The sequence below is a fragment of the Oenanthe melanoleuca genome, chromosome 2, assembly GCF_029582105.1.
Source record: "Oenanthe melanoleuca isolate GR-GAL-2019-014 chromosome 2, OMel1.0, whole genome shotgun sequence".
NCBI classification, from domain to species: domain Eukaryota; kingdom Metazoa; phylum Chordata; class Aves; order Passeriformes; family Muscicapidae; genus Oenanthe; species Oenanthe melanoleuca.
Window position 1 is genome coordinate 70,540,767 of NC_079335.1, and position 16,676 is coordinate 70,557,442.

A 16,676-nucleotide genomic window follows, 5' to 3' on the forward strand; every position below is an offset into this window, starting at 1 on the left:
CCTCAATTCAGGGAGGACACTGAGGTGCTGGAAAGTGTCCAGAGAGAAACAGCGGAGCCGGTGGAGGCTCTGGAACACCAGTCAGTCCCCTGAGGAGGGGCTGAGGCAGCCGAGGTTGTTTCGCCCGGAGAAAAGGAGGCTGAGGGGGGACATTATCACTCGGTGCAAGCACCTGAAGGGAGGGTCGGGGTCAGCACCTTCTTCCTAGACAGCTGGTGACAGGAGAGGGGACACAGTCGCAAGATGCAGCCGGGAAGGTTCAGATTAGACATTCTGAGGAATTTCTTCACAGAAGAGTGACTGGGAATTGGAATGGGCTGCCCAGGGAGTGGTGGGGTCACCGTTCCCGGAGGTATTTAAGGAAAGGTTGCGTGTGGCACTTAGTGCCGTGGTCTAGTTTGACACGAGGCTGCTCGTTCACGGTTGCAGCCGATGGTCTTGGAGGTGTTTTCCGAGGCAGCTGGCTCCGTGTTCCTCCTGCAGCTGGGAGCGGGCAGTCCCTGCCCCGGCCCCGCTCCGGCCCCCGCCCCGGCCCGGCCCGCGGGCCTCCCCGCGCGCATGCCCGGCAGGCGGCGCTCGCGGCGGGCGGGCGGCGCTCCGTGCCCGCGCGCCGGGCGCTCGGTGGCCGTTCCGTCCGCTCGGCGCGCGGCCCCGCCCCCGCGGTCACACCACCCGCCCGGCCGGCGCTGCGTCAGCCCGGCAAGATGGAGACCGCCGAGGAAGGTACTGCGCTCGCCCCGCCGCCGCCAGCCCGCCGGCGGGGGCTCTGCCGGGGCAGCCTCGGAGCGTGGGGGCTGCGGGGGAGGAGGAGGCGGGTGTCACTGGGCCCGCTGGGCGGGCCGGGGGCTGTTCACGCACGGAGGGGCTTCTCGTAGCGGGGCTGCAGGTGCCCGGGCCCCGCGCCCCCCGCGCCGTGCCGGGCCCGTGGTGCCACGGGGGCCGGGCCGAACCGGGCCGGGCCGGGCCGGGCCGAGGGGGCAGTGCGTGAGGCGGCGCGCGCGGGTGCCCCTTACATAACCGCGGGGAACGGGGAGCGGGGGGGGGAACGGGGGCGGTGCCGGCAGCGCTCGGAGCGGGGCTGGGGTGGCCGGGCCGGGACACCTGGGCACCGGGGCCCGCCGCAACCTTGCGCTGGCTGCGGCTTTGCCTGAGGAGCTGGGGGCGCGGGGGCGAGATGAGAGCCCGGGGCGCAGAGCGGCGGGCGAGGAGGGCACTGCCCCCAGATCCCTCCTGGCCGCCCGACCCTGTCGGACCCGGCCGGCCCCGCAGCCCAGGGCGTCTTAAATTTCCGCGTTCGGCTGAATAGTAATAGCTGCTGCTTTCGCAAAGCTGGCTTTATTATTTCGTGTGCTGGGCAGTCTGTTTGAAAAAATGAAATATGCAGGAGCTGACATGTTTGTCTGTCTCTTTTGCAACAGACTAATACATAGTTACTTATCTTACTTTGAAAAAAGAGTTGTCAAAGATATGGTCGTGAGGGGGTTTTAATCTGTATTTTAAGGGTATTGCTTTATTTGAGATGAAACATGTTTTGTCAGCACTTTTGTTATGCTTAGATAATCACAAAATCGCAGAATCGTTAAGGTTGGAAGGGACCTCTGGAGTTCAGCTACTCCAACCCCCCTGCCAAGGTAGGGTCACCTAGAGCAGGTGGCACAGGAATGTGTCCAGGTGGGTATTGAATATCTCCGGAGAGGGACTTGGTAGTCCAAGCAGATACTGGAGAACTCTGATAGATCAGCACTTCATATTTATTATAAACCAAACTAAATAAAGGATGTTTGTTGTGCTGTGTTTCTTGCAGTATTTGAGCTTTGTTTGTCATCTCAAACAATGAGTGCAAATACATATTGCAGTAGCAAGGCAGTTCCAAGGAAAGCATTTTGCATCTTGGCTTTTGTTACTTTGGCATAATTTTGAATGTAGCATTTTATCAGGTGTCACTTGATTTTCCTGCTTGAGAGGATTAAAAAAAAAAGCTGGAAAAACATGAACTACTGTATGAAATAAGATGGCACCTTAGTAGTGTTGTTGTGCTGTAGATGTCTTTAGTACCCATGATCACTGATGGTTTATCAAAATATTAGAGTTTCTTAAATCTAAAATTTAAAATTGCTTGCTGCAGCTCTGTAGACCAAGTCACTTACACTGATGAAATCAACAACAAAGTGAAACTTTGGTCACTTGTCCTCTGGTTGCCCAGAAAAACTGGCTTTTTTGCAAGCTGTGAAGTGGATACTCAGAAATTACCTCCCGATTTTCCACCGCTCCAGTAGCTGGTAAATCTATCTCGGTGGATTTAATTCAAACAGCATAGTTGATAATTTGTTACAGGCTGTTACCAGTGGTAGACTTTGATCTTACCTGACTTAAGTGGGTGAACAGAAAGACCAGCAAGACAAAGAAGAGAAGGTTTTTAGTTACATCTTTAAGGCATTATCTTCTTTAACTAAACATTGTGTTAAATTCCACACTTGAAATTTGGACTTTTCTGGTTTTCTATATAAGCACACACAAAGGCACATATATATGCAGCCTAGATATTGTATTGTGGCCTAATCAATGTTGTCCTCAAAAGCTCCCAGTGGTAGCATGAAAGTAACCAGTCTATATACTCACTTTCCATAAATACCACTAGAATGTTACGACTTCTTCTACAGTTTCAAACCTCAGATCCTACTATTAGAATTTCACGTGGCTTGCCAGAGTGCTGAAAAGACTTCCCAAGGTTAGAAAGCTCTGAACGGCAGTAGCAGCAGCAGCAGCAAAGACTGTGTTAGCACCTTGAGAAAGAGGAAATATGATATTATTGTGTGCTTGAACTTCTGCTGCAAAGTGTCAGATGGACTTTCTGAGCTGGTGATTGTCTGGTAGCAGTATCCTGGCCATTGTGGTTCTGATGGGCTTTGTGCTTGACAGAGCTGTATTATGGAGCTAGAAATCTGAACTGCATGGTGAGAGCTTAGATAAGAGAGGCAGTTTGGGGTCATGGTCAGACCTAAGTGGAAACTGCTTCACCTCAGAACAAGTGTGAAAGTTGTTTCTCTGCAGCACCTGAAAGCACCAGATATCAGGTTTTGCTGAAGAGAGGTAATTCTGGTTCTTTCTAGATAAATCAGTTTGCTGCTAAATAATATAATCTTCACTTTTTGATATTCCAGTGTTGAATTCAGAGATAATAGGCAGTGAATCATTCTCGGGGGGAACAAGAAAGAGCTTTTTTTTCAAGGTCATTTTTTCCAAAACATGTGCATGAAGAACAGGATGCAAAGTGCATGTGCACATAGAAAAATAGTGACTCTTGCACAGTGGAATTCTCTTGGACCATGGCTGTAGGTCATAAGGTGCATAGCTTAACACATTGACCCTCAGCAGAGTTTATTGATTTGAAGCTATCAGTTGCTTAACAGTCCAAACAATTTTACTTATAATATGTTTATTTGGATTTATAAAACAAGCAGAAATATTTAGAAATTATCATAGCTTTGAAAAAATAAAATTTAGCTTTATTTTAGTAAGCTATCAGGCAGTCTTTTCTCAAGTAAAAAATTCTTTTGCTCAAAGTAATGCAAATTGCTTCTTCCCAAAAGTTTTGACAGTAAGTGAACAGTTTGCTGTGAGAGTCAACAGGCCATTAAATGAGCAGATTCAGAGAGCAGTGGACATCTTTTGCTTTCATTGGTACAAGAGTATTCTTAAAGCAGTGGTTTCATGTGCTGTCTCGTGCTTGTCTGACCCCTTGTGAGGCTGATCCAGCCTACAGAGTTGTCAACTTGCTATAGTGAAACAGCTCTGTTGGAAAGAATGCAGGAGGTGGGCATGCCACAGGGAGTGGGTCGGGCCTGCCTGTCAGTTGGAGAGATCTGTCGTCCTGTGCAGCCATCTGGAAGTGCTCTCTGGGATGAAAGAATTGTTTAAGTGAAGTAGCAGTTCTGGTCATTCTGGTCAGCAGAGGAACCAGGGACTCTTGATGTTTGGAGCAATACTGTAAATCATTGCTGCTCAACATGGCAATGGTGGAGGTGCTCTTTCTGTCTCTATGCAGCATCACTGATGTGATGTTGAATATCTGTTTCTGTTAATTCTGGGTTTTCATGCTGCGTGAATGAATTAATTCCAACAACAGTTTTCACAGATAGAAAATTATTTGAATTGAATAATCTGAATTCTTACGCTTTATGTGTAGGAAAAAAAATCAGTCTTTGGTTCCTTTTGCAAGTTTTTGTAGAAAAGTATTAACTTTTGAAGATTTTGACAATGAACAAAGATAGGTTATTCAGACCTGACATTGTATATTTGCAGTATTCTCATATCAGCTAGTGTCTTTCTGACAAAGATCTCTGATATGCATGTGTTCCACTCTTGCATGTTTACGGGATAGTAGTTGACAGAGAAATAATTAGCGGAACATATTCACATATTCTATAAAATTCTAAATTCTATATTCTATAAAAATGGGCATTTTATGTTCACTTCCTTAATAGAAGTAAAAGGAAGAGTCAAGGGAAGATATATCATGCATCTGTCAATAAACAGATAAAACTTGATTTTTATTTCTATTTAATTGTGTGTTTAGAGCTCTGGCTAACCGAATGGTACTTCTCTCTTTAGAGAGAAAGGTTTATGCTCACTTCTTTATTCACAAAACCTCTTGCAACCTTTAGTTGTAAAAAAAGTGTCAAAAATAGGGAATAAAGAAGGTGCAGGATCTATGAAAGTATTACTGTATTACTGAAATTATGAAATAAGAAATAGAAAGTGCCTTTTCTTACTAAGCAGTAGGCTAGTCCCAGTTGGGTAGCAAATTGCGAAATACCTTTGTCTGTTTGTTTTGGATTTCGGATTTTTTCCCTTTCATTAAAAGCACCAAGGAAACATCTGTGTTAAGTTCAAGAGCAGTGAATTATTTAAGTCATTGTTGGACATTATTCAATCTTTTCTCTTCAGCCTCCGTTTAACTTTTTCCAAACTCAGATGGAATTTTTGTTTTTCAAAGTATCTACTTTCCAGAAAATTATCCTTAGCAGTTTGTATGTTGTTTTAGTGATAGCTCTTCACATAGAAAACACACCCTCCTGCAGTTTTACTGTATCTATTTTCTAGAAATCCTAAAATTTTATAAGTTGTTTGAGTTTATGTAAAGTAATCAGGCAGATAATGTTCTTGTTGCTCTTTCTGGTGATCTCCCAGTCTCTGTCTTGCATCATCTGAAATCTTTCATTCTCTTTCAATTTATTCTGGCTTCATTTTGCTGCATGATAAAGTTTCTAGAAAGTAATTGTGTGATTTTTCTTGAAAATTCGAGTTCTGTAAGCAGTAGTGTAAAAAGCTTTTTGTCCTTGTCAGCAGATATATGCAGAGTCTGTCGATCGGAAGGAACTCCTGAGAAACCCCTCTATCATCCATGTGTGTGTACTGGCAGTATTAAATTTATTCATCAGGAATGGTGAGTTCTGTGTCTGTGTGTTTCTTAATTTTTTTCTCCTAATGAAAGCATATTAACATGTTTCTAAAAATACTTCAAGTCTTCATGTTAACTAGTGAAAAAAATCCAATTTTCAAGTTTGACTTGTTGAAATGTGTTTAGGGTTTTGATGTTTTTTACGTGATGATCCGTTACAATTCAGGAAAAATTTTGTAATTTTATATGGAAAGAAAGCACTGATAATTATTTGTGATTGTATGTCAGCTTTATGAAAACTAAGTAGAAAAATCAGTATGTTGGGGCTTTTTTTTGCCCACTTACGGTTGTGAATAGAAAGAACATCAAACCTCACAGAAAAAAATAAAATCCTTAGTGCTTTTAGTGGGTTTGATCAGGAAGTGCTAAAGTAAAAACTGTAGTTCTGGCATGGTCATTTCTGATGGTATTTTAATAGTCCTTCTTTCACAAATACAGCTGTTCTAAGTCTTAGCTGTGTGCACGTGTATGTCATATTTTGAAGTATTTATAAGAACTGGTGTCACTGGTGGTGGCCATGCCAGGATATCTGCTTTGATCAATAACTTACTCAAAGAATGTTTATTAATACTGTGATGTATGTCAGTTTACCTTTTCCTACTGTTCAGAACTTACTTAATGGCCTAAATGGACTTATTAAACATGTTAATTTAAGTCCTGCTTGAGAGTACAAATATCCTGATTTAAGTGTGAAAGCAGAGAATTAGTGTGTTTTCCTTAGTGGAGGGATGGGGCTGAGAGATGTATAGCATGTGTTAATGTGATCACTTTTTATTGCAGCTTAGTTCAGTGGCTTAAACACAGCAGAAAAGAATACTGTGAATTATGTAAGCACAGATTTGCTTTCACACCAAGTAAGTATGTTTTACTTGCTACTGTTTTTTTCAGAATTTTTCTCACATAGTATCTATGAAGTGGTTACTTTTTCATTCAGCATGGTAGATCCAACCTTGTGGCATAACTTTTGTATTATTGTTTTAATTGCAATTTTAATGCATGTTATTGCAGACTGTGAATTGCTTAAATACTGGCTAATTTGGTTCTTCCATAATCCTAAGTGACACATAAAAGAAGTATTATTCTGTACCTTTTCTGACCTCAGTCCCATTCTTTTGTTGCCAGTATTACAGCATGTGGCATGTTTTCAGCTTCATTGATAAATCTGAGTTTTTGGATGTCTGAATGGCAAAGTGAAACCATGGCAAAATTTGAATTTGAAAGGCAGTTTTCAGTTACCTTTAAAGACTCTACCTGCAACACTAACACTTGGCTTCTATGAATTTCAGTTCAAGTGTTCTTGAGAGATAATAGAAATTATGATTATTCCACTTAGCATATCTTGACTGAAATGTAACTACCCAGTATTAAATTGCCTTTTATGTTAGATACAACTAAATAGGTTAGGCAACTTATGATGAAGAATCTTCATATAGTTCCCAGAGGATTCTTGATTATTATCTTTTAACTGTAGTAGGAATAGGTGAGGTGGCAGGCTAGTATTATTTATTGTTACCAGTTTATTGCCTGTTGAGCAGGTAAAGTGGGTTTTATGCTAAATTATTCTCTTCAAATTTACTGATTTATTCCTGCTCCCCTCTCACCTTTTTTTGTGTGTTGGGGTTTTTTCTCCTGGTTTTATATTTTGGAAGAGAAAACTGAGGTTAATGTGGTTTAGTTAATTTATTTCCTGTTCCAAAAATCCCTTAATCCACCTTCCTTCTATAGGTTGAACCTTGGTATGATGTATTTCTGCCAACAGTTAATTAAACACATTAGACCAGCATTGAAATGTGTGATATCAACTCTGTCTTGGGAGAGTAATAGCATATTTTATGTTGAACACAGCAGTGTTTTCTGGTTAATATTCTTAAATACAGTGACCTGTATGAGGAATGTTAGAGATCATGTGCTTTCAGATTTTATTTGTTAAACATTTTTATAAAGGCATTATATTGCTTCTGTATGGAGCTTTTGCAAACTAAGAATGATCCCCAGTTCTGAATCTTCCTGCGAGCTAATTAGCCACTTACAAAATTGCATACTGCGACTAGGTCCTTTACAGAATTTAGTGTGTAAGACCAGAAAATAGCATTTCAGTGATTTATTAGTTGTTAAGAAAGAAGACTTTCTAGTCTTGTGTCAAAAGAAAAAAGCAAATCTAAAAAGTTTATAGTGTTTTTCTTGGGATCTAGGAAAAGAGGATGAGCCATTCTGAACTAAATACACTTTATATGCATGTTACTATTGATAAGAGGAAGCTTAGTTACTGCCCTTATCAACAGAGATGTTCCTGCAGAAGTTAGTTCTTTACTGACACTGCTGTTGCCAGCATAGCTTGTAATGTACTTGCAGGTGATGGACAGGGAAGAAAACTTAGTTGAGGTAATGTGGCTCAAAAACTTACCATTTTTCATAGGAGCTTTGAAATTGGTAATAAGGAACCACTTTCTTCCTTGTGCAGTAGAGTGTATCCTCCACATTCAGCCTCTAGTAAAGGCCTGTTTATCCTCTGCCAAACACTTGTCACTCCCCTGACTCAGCAGGCTCAGCTGATAAGCTTTTCTTCTTGGCTTTCCACATTGTAGTGTGCTTTTTCCTACCAGGCTTCACACAGTGATAGCACATCAGGTACCCTGCACAGATTCTTCCTGCCCTCCCTACCCTTGTCCTTGTTTCATTGTTTCCCTCACACCCAATACTCATGCAGTTACAGGTTTCTTTAATTTCTCCTGTCACTCTTTCTTTGGAAGACAATGTGACTGTCCAGTCTGGAAACTGGATCTGCTTGTGGGAGCAGGGAAGGAGTTGTGGGTGCTGAAGAGAGAATGATAAGGCAGAGAAAAACAAGGCACTTACCTATATGCCAGTCATCCCAAGCAAAGTTGGATCTGGCCTGTAACCATGCCAGGTGTAGCACACTTTCAGATAAGTTGATTTACCATGGGAAGTGGTCAAATAAACACATACATGTAATTATTATCTGTGCTCCAGCAGACAAGCACTAATAGTGTAATAGAGTATTAGTGCAGTAATACCAACAACTCCTCCCTTGTTTAGCTTGGTTTGCTTGCTAAGACTGTTGCTGTCATTTTGTCAAAAATGCTCCCTTTCTATTGTAACTTCTTGTGTATGGAGTATTCATAAACTACTTCTAGTGTGTTTATTCTCTAAGTTCTGTAACATTTTGGGATTTTTTTTTTTAGCACCCAAACTGCTAGTTTAGTTATTGCTGGAAAGGAAGGAAAAAGGAGAAGATTCAACTGGTATTTTGGCAGGAGTACAAAGGAACAAATTTTTCTTTTGAATAATAGTATCTTTCTGTAAATGTGTTTAGTCATGTAGGTAAATGACTCGATTTCAAATGCGTTCTTTAAAGCTAAAATGTTTGTTTCAAAATTAATTCCTTTTCTGTGGGTTCTTCAAGTTAAGAATTAATGCAACTGTTAAACAAAAGTAGCTTTTCACATTTTTTGATCGTCAAGCTACTTTTTCATTCTTAACTTGTGAGTTTTCTTCCTGAGTTTTTAAAGAGTAGCTATTGTATTCTTTTCCTCCCCACACATATGCTTTCTTTTGTCGTGTGCAAGGATGTGCTCCTATTAATGCTACACTGAACATTGATAAGCACTGATACATGAAAGAAGGTGAGGCTTTTTCCAAAGAAAATACAGTTGTCAAAACGTCTCCATTCTGTAGGAGGTAACGTTAACATGAATACTGTCAAAAACACTAATATAGAAGCAGACTGGGCTGATCTTTGTCTGAGGATTTGGATGGGTTCATTTCTGTGACTCCTGTGGTGTTTCATTGCTGGTATGCGGTTCATACAATGTCACAGGCTTGGTTAAAACAAAGATTGTAAAACTAAAGGAAGCCATATGAGTAGGGTGTTCGTTATCATGTAATTTGGATATTACATTATTGAAGGATATATTAAACTGATGTCTTTACCTGTTTGTTTTGATAAACTTTTAGCACAGTAGTCCATAGCTTCAGCATTTCTAGCAAGTATAATTTGAAAAAATAAACTTCTGGAACAAAGTACTACATGCTGGCGCAGAATTCAATGTGTCTTCTGCCTGCTCCGGTGTGCAGAGTATACACACAGCTGATATTTATATGAATGCTTTTTCATATATTTGTTAAAGCTGTGCTTGCCTGAGAAGGAGTGGAGTTTTTCTCCTTTTACTTTAGTGGTCTGAAGCAAAGTCTGCATGTGTTTGAAGGCTGTTAAACACAGAAACATAGAATGGTTTGGGTTGGAAGGGTCCTTTGGAGATCATCTAGTCCAACCAAGAGAGTCATTCTCCCTGTTTTACCAAACCAGTGCTTTCACCCACGAGCTATCAAATATATGGTTTTTTCTTATGAGTCTTATTTCATGATCAGTGCATGAGGATGACTGAGGTGGCATATAAGTGGCTTGCAAATGTTATAGTAAATAAAAAATCTGTGGGTACGAGGGTTGCAGGTGTGCTGATTCTGTGAAGTAGGTTAAATGGCAGCTTCTAAAGGTAGCCTTGTGTTTTTCCTATCTCATTTGTTTCAGTGTAAAAGCAGATTTTCGTCATATTCTCTGTTTTGGAGAAGAAAAATTAGTAATTGTGTTCCTGGAAAAGTTAGGCTTACGGGAGGGGAGGGTAGAACAAAACCCCACCTCCTGAAAACAACCAACCAAACTAAAAATACCCCACCCAAATTTAGGATTCACAACTAAAATAGCAGTTACACTGCATAGGTGTGACCTAAGTATCCAAAAAGCTTTCTAGTATTTTTCCATTACCTGTACAGCTCGAAAAAGTTGAGCCAAACCGATGAAAAACTCAGCCGAAGTCTGTTTGAATTTCATGCTATAATAGAAAAAAAGACAAGCTATTGTTTCAATTGGTCTCTAGTAGAAAGATTTTTATTTGGAGGAACTATGGTAAATAATGCAGAAATTTGTTTCTCAGACTGAGTTAGGAAAGATTACTGGGGTGGAAAGTAAGGGATGGAGGTGTGGTGAGGTGGATGCATGTGCGGAAGCGAATGAGGAGGATGGGTGCTGTAGTGGCAGGGGTCCAGGTCTCAGCCTCAAAGTGATAGTGGGAAGTGGGTAAAGGGAGGTGCAGTGTGGACAGAAAATGGCACTGGATGACAGACACACGTGGGGAGATAAGCCATGAAAATCACTGGCAGCAAGCTCCAGTGGTGGAGGGTGCTTGCATGCCAGGGCTTCCTGTCATGCTAGGAGTTCCTGCATTTCAGGCACCTGAATGTTGCATGACATAGAAGGATTTTACCTTATCATCATGGTATATTTTCTAGTGGAAAAAGCTGTATGTATCTTGAGGTGTGCACAGGAAAAACGGCTTTCTTCCCACCCTCAGCTTCTGAAAGCATCAAAATCACCAAATTGTTAAACTTTGAGGGACATAACATGTCTTCTCTGAGTAGTAGCTATATTCTGCTTTTATTTGAAAAAGTTGTAATCCTAAAGCCTTTAGAAAAGTAAGCACACAAAAATGATAACTTTTATAAGCACTTTGTGTTTTGAATTAGGATGAGCATTCTTTCTTGCACTTCCTTCAGTGTGTTCAGTAGTTCCTGGAAGACAATTTTTTTTTTTTTTTAAACATTTAAAATCTCTCCAACTTAATGACTTATGCCTAACAAATAAATAATTAATACAAAGTAATGTTTTCTGTGTAGTCCTTGTTGCAAAGTGTTGGTCAAAATATATTTTCTGAAAATGAGATTTTTTCAAAGTATCTGCTGCATTGTCTGAGTGGTACCATAAAGATTAAACAGATATACTCTGAATAAGTATTCTTTTGCACCCTTGTCAAAGACTTTTTGTCTCCAGTGGCATAAATTTTCCAGAATGTTTGTTCAGTGTGAGCTGAGGTCATTAGTTAGGCATTTTCTATGGTTCCAAATTGTGTACTAAATCTGTTTCTGTAACAAGAAAATTGTAAGACGAAGTCAAAATATGTTTGTGCCCTGCTTTCAATTTACTGCTCTGTGTTCTCACAGCTACAGTTCCCTAGTGTTATACTTTCAGTCTGTCCTTTCATGAATTCCAGTTCCTTGCCAGATACCTGGCGAATAACAAGCTTTGAAATTTCAAACCAGTTACTGCTTGTCTCAGGGATATTTTGTTGTTGCTTTGTGTCAGTTACAATCCACATACTGCTGAAATGCACAGTCTGTCCCCATTCTTTGACTGCATCTGTATGTTGATACTGCTTGTCTGTGTTCTTGAGTTCTCTTTGCAATACAGAAACTGAGGGAAATAGCCCTGCAGAGAAAAGAATTTCTTCTTCCTGTACAGGCTTCTTCTCTGAGACTAGTGAAAGGATGATTGGAAATGTAGGTGAAGGGGCCACAGGTAGATAGCATAAAGCAGTATTTGTTAGACTCTTAAAGGATTGCTCATGAGAGGAAATAAAAACTTCTATTTGCTCTTATAAAAATTGAGGTTTCCTCATGTAGTTAGATGTGAAGTTTTAAATGCTAGTCCATAATGTTAAAGTCTTCAAGCACATATGTTTCCAACATAACAGACATCCAGGCAGCAGTGTCTTTGTGCAACTCCCAAATTTTATCTTCTTTGTTCTAATCTGTTAATGGTAGTGTGCATTACCACTTTATGGTATCCATGTAAGTGTGTAGGAACTAATTACATGTAATGAAATTGTTAGATGTTTTCTAATTGTTTGCAAAAGAAGACCTCGCCAAGAAGACTTTCTTGGCTTTTGAGTAGGGATGGGTCTATGCAACATATTGAATTTTAGAAGTCAAGAAAATTTGGTATTATGAGAATATCTCTGCAGGATGAGAGATTTGCACTGTGCTCTGTAATAGGAACATCCTTAGAAGAAATTCTGCATGACACAAAACGGTATCTATTGAAAATTAGTCATTGTGTGTAAATTTCAATATCTGTGGATACTTAATCAGTTCTCTTTAAATTTCCTCCCTGTGTGCTGCTTTTATTTTGCTGGGGTTTTTTTTGGTCTGTGCTGTTGGATGGCAAGTATAATCTAAATTATCTAGCACAAACAAATGGATGGTGTGCAAAATTGCTGATTGCTCTTGTTCCTTGTGCCCTTTCCATGAACCAGGTTTATAAATAACAGAAGAATCTTTGAGGTAGTGTTGAGTGAGAGTGATGCTGATTTTAGAATCTGCTTCTTCTCACGCTTATTTTTAGGTAATTGGGGTTTACAGTTAACAAATAAAGCTATTAAACTTCTGCTAAGTCAAAAACTGGCATGGAGCTTGTAAATGTTCCCATTCCACTCAGTACACAATGAAACAAATGTGTTATGTGAATTTTTTGTTGTTGTTTGTTTGGAGTCATCTCTTGAGAATATAAAATATGCTTATTCTTCTAGTAAGCTTTTGTGAGATACAGTTTGTAGTTGGCAGGACTTTTACATAAATGCTTCTGTAAGGACAAACTGTTTCATAAGTGCCTTTTCTACACAGTTTATTCCCCAGATATGCCTTCACGGCTTCCAATCCAGGACATCTTTGCTGGACTGGTTACGAGTATTGGCACAGCAATACGATACTGGTTTCATTATACACTTGTGGCCTTTGCATGGTTGGGAGTAGTACCTCTTACTGCATGTAAGTATTAATCTTCTGTACATAATGCTCTTATACACAGGAAAATGTGCCACTTCCTGTAACAAAATTTTGTGATACCATTATTGTTTATTTAAAAAAACATTCAAAGACACTGGTTTTTTTTTTCACTCAGAAATTCTACCTGTTTGACTCTTAAGCCAGTAGTACAATGCAGAAAGGTTAGGAGAGAATGCATGAAAGAGCTTTTAAATGTCTTACTCCAATAAATTGCCTCTTCTCAATTATCTTCTTTAAAATCTACATGGAAGATTTTTTTTTAATGTAATTTATTAATATTAGGATAGAAGAACTTGTTCTATTTTTATTAACCATCTATATGAAAGTGCTGCGGTTTTTTATGTAAAAAGTAAAACTCCCTTACAATTATGGAGAAATTGACTTGTATCATCTTAAATCTCAGTCATGTAAGTAGTAAAGGAATTCAGTAGAGAAGAGAGTACACATTTAAATTACTCTAGTATCCAGTTTGAAATTTACTTTCCAAATAGAGATGGAAAAAGAGCTATGGCTGTTTCAACAATCTTAAGAATACACAGAAAATGGAGAAAGGCAGAAGGAATATAGTGTTCAGTCAAGGAAATAATTGGAAGTGCATCTTTACAAACCATGATATGTCCCCTGAACAAAAGAGCACGGGAGTAAATGCAGAAGGAAATGAGACAGTTTCTCAGTATGTTCTGTGTTTTTATTTGTGGCTGGCACAGGCTTAGTTTGAGAATAACACAAAATTGGCATCACCTAATTTTCTGAAGTAGGCCATATACACTGATGGCCTACTTTTAAAGTACAAATCATGGTAAAAAGGTAACATTTACTAGCATCAACTGTTAATCCATAAAACAGCTACTTAAAAAGATGATGAAATGGTGATGATCCTTATTACATGATACCATAACACCAGAAGTTTATACGCGTTCCAAATATGGTTGAGCAAATAAAAGGGGGGAAGATTCTATCGAGGATTAATTAGATGTGAGATATTTTGGTATAGGAAGTGAAATGTATGAGAATGTACTGAAGAAGTATCATGGCAAGTATCTCTGACCTGCTTCCATATTCTTCCTTAGGCATCCATTGTTGTGACCAGGTCTGTACACAGTTCTAGATGAATCTTGGGCCTAACCTAGTATGTCAGTTCTTACACTTTGAGTGTGTACTCTTAAAGATGTGCAGCTAAAATGTAGCTTTATACCATGTGGTTGTATATGGTCTTGAGTTCTGCTTATGCACTGAAAGTTGAGATTTTCTTCCATATCATAAATTTAGTTGGACACCAGGTGAAAAGAGGGTACCTGGGGTCCTTTCCAAGTGAAGCCATAGCCAAAATCGAATTTATATCACGCTTCTTTTTATTCCCACAGGTCGTATCTACAAGTGCTTGTTTACTGGCTCTGTGAGCTCACTACTGACACTGCCATTAGATATTCTGTCTACGTAAGTACTTCAGTAGTTTGATACAAAAACCTGGTTTAGTCAGATTATCCTGAAAACAGTAACTTTGTAATTCAGTGTCCCTTCCATCCAGTTACACTTGTTATCTTCCACCATCTTAATAAGCAACTACCCACTACCGTTTGCACAACCAGATGTATGAACAACACCATTACAATAGAAATCATTTCACTTTGAAGTTCCATTATTCAGGATCTTTGGAGCTGGAAAACCGACTTTACAAAGCAGGCTCAGGTTAATGAAAATTTCTATTTGATGTCAAGAAAACTTATGCTGCAAAATTACATTTAATAATTAAAAAAAATAATTTCCTGTGGTTTAAATCAGATACATAGCAGAATATTAAGAAATGTGTCACTAATGATGTCACTTTCTGTTTTCTTTGTTGTACATTTATATTTTGAATTTAATTTTATCAATTCTGAGTCTCTTATGTGAGAGGGATTATTTTTATCAGATTTCCTTCTAGCTGATACTTGGATTTTTAATGCTTCAGTCACCATCTGCTATTGCGTATTTTCTTTCTTTGTCCTTTTTTAATCAGTTTTTCCTGAAGAATCAGTAAATACCAAACAACAGAATTTCAGGCTCCCTCTTACTTACTCATTATATTGAACATGAGGAACTGAGTTTAAGTAGAGTCAGCTGCACATCAAGCAAATTTGGAATGAATGTTCTCTGTATTTCAGCTAAGTCATCTTGGTCTGTTTGATTTGGGAAATCAGGTCAAGTTGCATTTAACTAATTTTCATTATTGGAGAGAGCTGCTTGTTTCAGTCTAGTAATATGTATTCCCTGTTATCTCGGTAGTGCAGATTCTATTTTTATTTGGAGAAGAATCTGAAACAACTGAACTTAGAGCACCTCTTGTCTATTATAGTGTAGAAGAAAAATAAGGGTCTTGAGTATTTGTCAGATTTTAATGGTGTGTGAATCTGTGCTTTGACATTTATTTCTTTGACAGTCAATTACAGTAGCCTCTTGTATCATCTTTTCATTTTGGACTTCATGTCCTTGTGGTATTCACTGTGCTGTGCTGGCACAAGTGTGCAGCTTCAAGGGGGACCAAACTGATGCTTCTTTGGAGATGGCAGAGTACTGTGGTAACATGTTTCTTACTTATTTTTAAGAACATGTTGTAGTTTTCCAAGAAGATACCTGAAATTAAGGAATAGAATTGCTTAAGATGGTTTAAATACCTCTTGCATTGCATGAAACCCTAGTTTGGTTGGCTGGCTGAACTTTGCTGCTTCTATGTTATGTATGACCTGATTAAGATTTTTAAGGTATAGAGATAGTATGTGAGGTAAAATGGTACCTGAAATGTAGAGCAGAATTTCATTCTCCTGGTTCAGGTAGCTCAGCAGATAAAATGCTTAGGTGGACTGGATATTGTGCATTTAGGCATTTAGGTAAACCTATTACTGTATTAGAGCATTGACTTAGTGACTATTGTGTTTCCTTTGCTGTTCTGGAAGATTGTTTTTTCTGAACTACTCTGTAGTCTTAGCTGCAAAATACTGTTTTTGTTAATTTTTTTTTTTTTTAACAGGGAGAACTTACTGGCTGACTGTTTGCAGGGCTGTTTTGTGGTGACGTGCACTCTGTGTGCGTTTATCAGCCTTGTGTGGTTACGTGAACAGATCGTCCATGGAGGAGCACCACAGTGGTTGGAACAAAATCAACAACAGCCACTCAATGGTGTTGGTCAACAAAATGAGGTGAAACTTACTGCTCATTGGTTCACAATTAGTTTAGAAAATGTGGTTCTGGGAGTAAATACTCTATCAAAACACAACAGTAATGTTATTTTACTTCAGGGTGTCTCTATTTGTTAGCAGAAGTGCTAACTTGTTCTATATAAACTTAGTCACACCAATGTTATGTTTTTGAAGCTGTTTTATTGTGTAGCATTGCACAGATTCTTATCTCTGTATCTTTACCATTTTTTAAGATAATTTTACGCATATAAAGCTGAATTCTTATGCACAGTCAGTGAAGATGCAGCTTGCCTTTACTTTGTCTTTTTCATAAGTATGCTAGTAGTTCATGAGGTAATGATTCACTGTTCCCAAAGCAATTGGAAATTTTGCTGACACCACTGAAGTTGGAACTTCTGTGCCCT

At 39.3% G+C, this 16,676-nt stretch overlaps 1 protein-coding gene across 2 annotated transcripts in view; it reads left to right on the top strand.

Annotated features, from left to right (window-relative positions):
- Window positions 1-580: 580 nt before the first annotated feature.
- The window catches only part of MARCHF6 (membrane associated ring-CH-type finger 6), a 45,540-nt gene continuing 29,444 nt past the window's right edge, over window positions 581-16,676 (top strand). Inside the window, exons 1-6 of one of the 2 annotated variants that reach the window (XM_056482980.1) lie at window positions 581-723; window positions 5,350-5,446; window positions 6,242-6,315; window positions 12,935-13,078; window positions 14,461-14,533; window positions 16,104-16,272. In XM_056482980.1, coding sequence (XP_056338955.1) covers window positions 705-723; window positions 5,350-5,446; window positions 6,242-6,315; window positions 12,935-13,078; window positions 14,461-14,533; window positions 16,104-16,272 — 576 coding nt within the window. In that variant the 5' untranslated portion in view covers window positions 581-704. Of the gene's footprint in view, window positions 724-5,346; window positions 5,447-6,241; window positions 6,316-12,934; window positions 13,079-14,460; window positions 14,534-16,103; window positions 16,273-16,676 lie in introns of both variants that reach the window. The other variant, XM_056482979.1, reaches the window with a different exon arrangement.